Source organism: Salvelinus namaycush, chromosome 18 (genome assembly GCF_016432855.1).
Source record: "Salvelinus namaycush isolate Seneca chromosome 18, SaNama_1.0, whole genome shotgun sequence".
NCBI classification, from domain to species: Eukaryota; Metazoa; Chordata; class Actinopteri; order Salmoniformes; family Salmonidae; genus Salvelinus; species Salvelinus namaycush.
Genome location: NC_052324.1, coordinates 18,835,648 through 18,840,740, shown reverse-complemented (window position 1 = coordinate 18,840,740; position 5,093 = coordinate 18,835,648). Strand labels below are relative to the sequence as shown.

At 42.2% G+C, this 5,093-nt stretch overlaps 1 protein-coding gene across 1 annotated transcript; it reads right to left on the bottom strand.

Moving 5' to 3' along the window:
• Window positions 1-593: 593 nt before the first annotated feature.
• On the bottom strand, window positions 594-1,580 carry LOC120062972 (immediate early response gene 5-like protein). Its single transcript, XM_039013024.1, has 2 exons — window positions 1,202-1,580; window positions 594-1,147 (listed from the first exon to the last, which is right to left on the bottom strand). Exons 1-2 carry the CDS (start codon window positions 1,578-1,580, stop codon window positions 594-596), a joined length of 933 nt encoding a protein of 310 aa, XP_038868952.1.
• Between the last annotated feature and the right edge of the window lie 3,513 nt (window positions 1,581-5,093).

The window sequence follows — 5,093 nt, the reverse complement described above, 5'->3', positions numbered from 1 at the left end:
ATGTCGGACATCTCTACGCCCCCCTCCGGGCATGATGGGAAACTATATAGCCTATGTCTACAGCTGGATACACTGTTGCCCATATTCAATCATACTGTCTTGATACATACATTCATGCAGTTGAATACTTTGTAAATAACATGTATTATTTAGTTACCAAAATTATACTACCTTGTTTTGTGGAGGGACATCATTAAGTATGATGGCATGCCACAGAAATTATGTAATACATATTTAAACAAAATGAACTTGGTCTACAAAAGGCCTAATTAAAACAGCCTATATTGCCCTATACAATGCACAATACACCTGGTAATTTTCTTATAATTTCACGGCAGTGATATCTATACATTTTGTGTGCAAAATAGGTGTAATTATGTTCTATTATCGCATGGTGGAGCTCGTTCTGCGTCACACATTCGTGCCTATCACATGAAGGCAACATGCTGGTGCAGGATCAAGAAAGGGCCCTCTCCGCAAAAGTGAAATTGAGTTCAACAGCTTTTAAAATGAGTGGAGAAGCGTGTTAAGTGTGTAAAATACATATTTTATTTGAGACCAGCAATGGAGTGTAGAAAAAGTAAGTGTGTCGATCAAAAAGCTTCAATTGCTCTCGTCCATGCACCGCTGCCCGCCAATGCTTGTTTGCAACAGTTTGTTTGTCCATTAACTAGGCCTACTTGTTCCAAGTCCGTTTGCCAGTTCAACAGCTCATTAAACCCCGAGTCTAACACGGACATTAGATTGGAGATGTTATTTGTGTCCAGCTGTTCGGAATTACAACAATACACGTCCTCAGACCTAATCTGTTTGCATGACATGGGCAAAAAGTCAGACAGGTAATCGGAATCAGAAACATAATTTGAGTCAATTTTTCGTTTCTTAGGTGAACTTTGCAGGCACTGACCATGTTGTTTCAAAGACGCGCAGTAGTCTGCGTGGAGATATCCATAATCGACAGTAGTCACTACATGTGTGTCCAAGTCCAATACAGTCTTTTGATTGTTGGGTGTGTTTGAAATAAGAATGTCCCATTTGGATGTGTAAGGTTCCGAATAACAGTCCCAGCTGATTTCCGAGTCCAACAGGTTAGAGTCACAATGACGCACAGGAGCCATGGGACAGGCAGTTACCGTCTGGGTGTGCGCTTCGGGCACCATTGCTGGGTTAGAGTCACAATGACGCACGGGAGCCATGGGACAGGCAGGTACCGTTTGGGTGTGCGCTTCGGGCACCATTACTGGGTAACCAGCCGACTGTGGTGCTGCGCAGTGGTAAGTGTCCAACGAATCCCCGCTGTAGTTGCAGCAAAACTCACCAGATATATCGTCGGAGTCCCCGGTCAATTCAAATGAGTCCTGCTTTTCATCAGAGACAGTCCTCATCTCCCCGTTCTGCTGTATGCTGTACATTCCTGCGAACTCCACGCTCATGTAAAAGTCTCTAGCGTTCGCCAGAACGTAGGTAACTAGCAGGTTCTTGTGGAGCTTGATACCTCCTCTCTGCGTCCTGGAGTTATGGATTTTCTGCAAAGAAATGGAGATAAGATTCTGTGTGTCAATGGCACATTCCTCCATCATTAAAAATGTCCAACTGTTTTTATCTGATTCTAGTGAATTTTTTTTTATTTATCTGTGCGTAAAAATAGCAATAATAACCTGCCTAGAGTTTAATCAATTCGTGGAGAACATCTGAACATGCTTTCCCATACTTTCTGGAAATGGACATGATGTCCCTCATTGCTGTGAGGGATTTAAAGCTATCTCGCATAGGTTACTCCCCATTGCAGTTTCCACCAACAAAACCGCGGCGTCGTTAAAGACTGGCTTGCTTGCCACGCCTTGTAGTACTAACTAATGAGAGAGAGGCTGTTATACTACTATTCAAATATATGTGTGCCAAAATCGCACAGCCTACTAATGCCTTAGTAGGCTACACTTTCATCTCCCCAAATGTAATTTATATTACGTATTATTAATTTATATGAATATATTACGTTTATCATCAAACATGCAGTTTAATCAAATGACATTTAATCAAATTACTATTTCAACTCATCCAACATATAGTTATGTTGAATGAGATGTGCAGAAATTAATTGAATAATGAATGACTGAATATGCTGCACGCACGCAAACACACACACACACACACACACCGAGTTGCACATCTGCTGATAGAAGACAGATGGATGACATATTGGTCACCTGAAATAAAATAAAATCTAATTTTATTTTATTGGTCACATACAGGTGTTTAGCAGATGTTATTGTGGGTGTAGCGAAACGCTTGTGTTTCTAGCTCCGACAGTGCAGTAATATCTAACAAGTAATATCTAACAATTTCACAACACATACCATATACACACAAATCTTTTATATTCTGCCAAATACTGTAGGTTACTGTAGAGTTAACCACTTAGGTGAAAAAAATTACCGAATTAAGGCTATTATGCCCTGATAAAACTGTAGGTCAAATTAGTAGTGTGTGATGGTAAGTCGGTCAGTGTATAGCAGTGTTTAAGTATATATTTTCAGAATGTCCAGAATCAGGGAATCAAATGAGTGTGACTCATTTTGACTGTCTTTGAACCTTGACACAAGGGATTTCCCCCACCCACAAGGTGATCACTTGGTTTGCTATAGCCTCAGTCTTTCAAATACAACGCACTGGCAGAGATGGAGGCATGCAGTAACAACAATACAGCCTACTACCATTACACTCAAGTCAGTGTTGTTTGAGTTTTTAACTGTAATAAAGGATGGGAACTACAATTCCAATGTATACTAGAGTAAAAAAGAAACCTGAATTCACCAGTGTTTGATTTAAAACACTCAAATTCATCCACATCCATTTTTCTTTCTTGACACTGCCATCACAAATGTCAAGTCAGGGCACATACATGACAGTCGCACACACACAGTTAACATCTCTGTCAAAGTGGGGCATAGTTACAGCACCAAGCACTATTAGGGTGCAGGTCAAATGTTTAACACCATGTCACCCTCTTTGACAGACAGAGAGACAGCCAAGTCAAGGGCGCTATTTTTTTTAATTTCTTTTATTTCACCTTTATTTAACCAGGTAGGCTAGTTGAGAACAAGTTCTCATTTGCAACTGCGACCTGGCCAAGATAAAGCATAGCAGTGTGAACAGACAACAACACAGAGTTACACATGGAGTAAACAATAAACAAGTCAATAACATAGTAGAAGAAAAAAAAAAGAGAATCTATATACAATGTGTGCAAAAGGCATGAGGAGGTAGGCAATAAATAGGCCATAAGAGCGAATAATTACAATTTAGCAGATTAACACTGGAGTGATAAATCATCAGATGATCATGTGCAAGTAGAGATACTGCTGTGCAAAAGAGCAGAAAAGTAAATAAATAAAAACAGTATGGGGGTGAGGTAGGTAAATTGGGTGGGCTATATACCGATGGACTATGTACAGCTGCAGCGATCGGTTAGCTGCTCAGATAGCAGATGTTTAAAGTTGTTGAGGGAGATAAAAGTCTCCAACTTCAGAGATTTTTGCAATTCGTTCCAGTCGCAGGCAGCAGAAAACTGGAAGGAAAGGCAGCCAAATGAGGTTTTGGCTTTAGGGATGATCAGTGAGATACACCTGCTGGAGCGCGTGCTATGGGTGGGTGTTGCCATCGTGACCAGTGAACTGAGATAAGGCGGCACTTTACCTAGCATAGCCTTGTAGATGACCTGGAGCCAGTGGGTCTGACGACGAACATGTAGCGAGGGCCAGCCGACTAGAGCTTACAGGTCGCAGTGGTGGGTGGTATAAGGTGCTTTAGTAACAAAACGGATGGCACTGTGATAAACTGCATCCAGTTTGCTGAGTAGAGTATTGGAAGTTATTTTGTAGATGACATCGCCGAAGTCGAGGATCGGTAGGATAGTCAGTTTTACTAGGGTAAGTTTGGCGGCGTGAGTGAAGGAGGCTTTGTTGCGAAATAGAAAGCCGACTCTAGATTTGATTTTGGATTGGAGATGTTTGATATGAGTCTGGAAGGAGAGTTTGCAGTCTAGCCAGACACCTAGGTACTTATAGATGTCCACATATTCTAGGTCGGAACCGTCCAGGGTGGTGATGCTAGTCGGGCGTGCGGGTGCAGGCAGCGAACGGTTGAAAAGCATGCATTTGGTTTTACTAGCGTTTAAGAGCAGTTGGAGGCCACGGAAGGAGTGTTGTATGGCATTGAAGCTCGTTTGGAGGTTAGATAGCACAGTGTCCAAGGAAGGGCCAGAAGTATACAGAATGGTGTCGTCTGCGTAGAGGTAGATCAGGGAATCGCCCGCAGCAAGAGCAACATCATTGATATATACAGAGAAAAGAGTCGGCCCGAGAATTGAACCCTGTGGTACCCCCATAGAGACTGCCAGAGGACCGGACAACATGCCCTCCGATTTGACACACTGAACTCTGTCTGCAAAGTAGTTGGTGAACCAGGCAAGGCAGTCATTAGAAAAACCGAGGCTACTGAGTCTGCCGATAAGAATGTGGTGATTGACAGAGTCGAAAGCCTTGGCCAGGTCGATGAAGACGGCTGCACAGTACTGTCTTTTATCGATGGCGGTTATGATATCGTTTAGTACCTTGAGAGTGGCTGAGGTGCACCCGTGACCGGCTCGGAAACCGGATTGCACAGCGGAGAAGGTACGGTGGGATTCGAGATGGTCAGTGATCTGCAGCGATACACCTGTTTAAGTGCCATCCTTGTCTAACTCTAAATTAAATTAAATGATTGTCATTTAAAGTAGACACTAAGCAGCAGTATAAAAATGTCCATATTACAACATGTTAATGTGTTGGATAAGAACCTATACTCACCCTGAGCACAATTAACAATAGCTCCATTACTTGTTCAACACTGCTAGATGGACAGACCAAGGAGAAACAATGCAAGGAAGTAGACAAGTGGTACAGTAGTAGCCTCAATCAACTCAGAGAGAAATAATGGTCTTAACTAGTGATAGGCAAGAGGGAGATGGCTATTGAAGGCCTTAAGGTAAAGATATCAAGAGGAAAGAATCTACACAGAAAATAATTGTGCCAACGACTTGATCTGCATACTGT

What these genes read in the sequence shown, in the direction of transcription:
- LOC120062972 (XM_039013024.1), bottom strand. Translation starts at nt 1,580, where the DNA reads ATGATGGAGGAATGTGCCATTGACACACAGAATCTTATCTCCATTTCT. An exon ending in CACCCAAACGGTACCTGCCT is followed by an intron (nt 1,148 to 1,201) that starts GTCCCATGGCTC and finishes TGGTGCCCGAAG; the next exon opens with CGCACACCCAGACGGTAACT.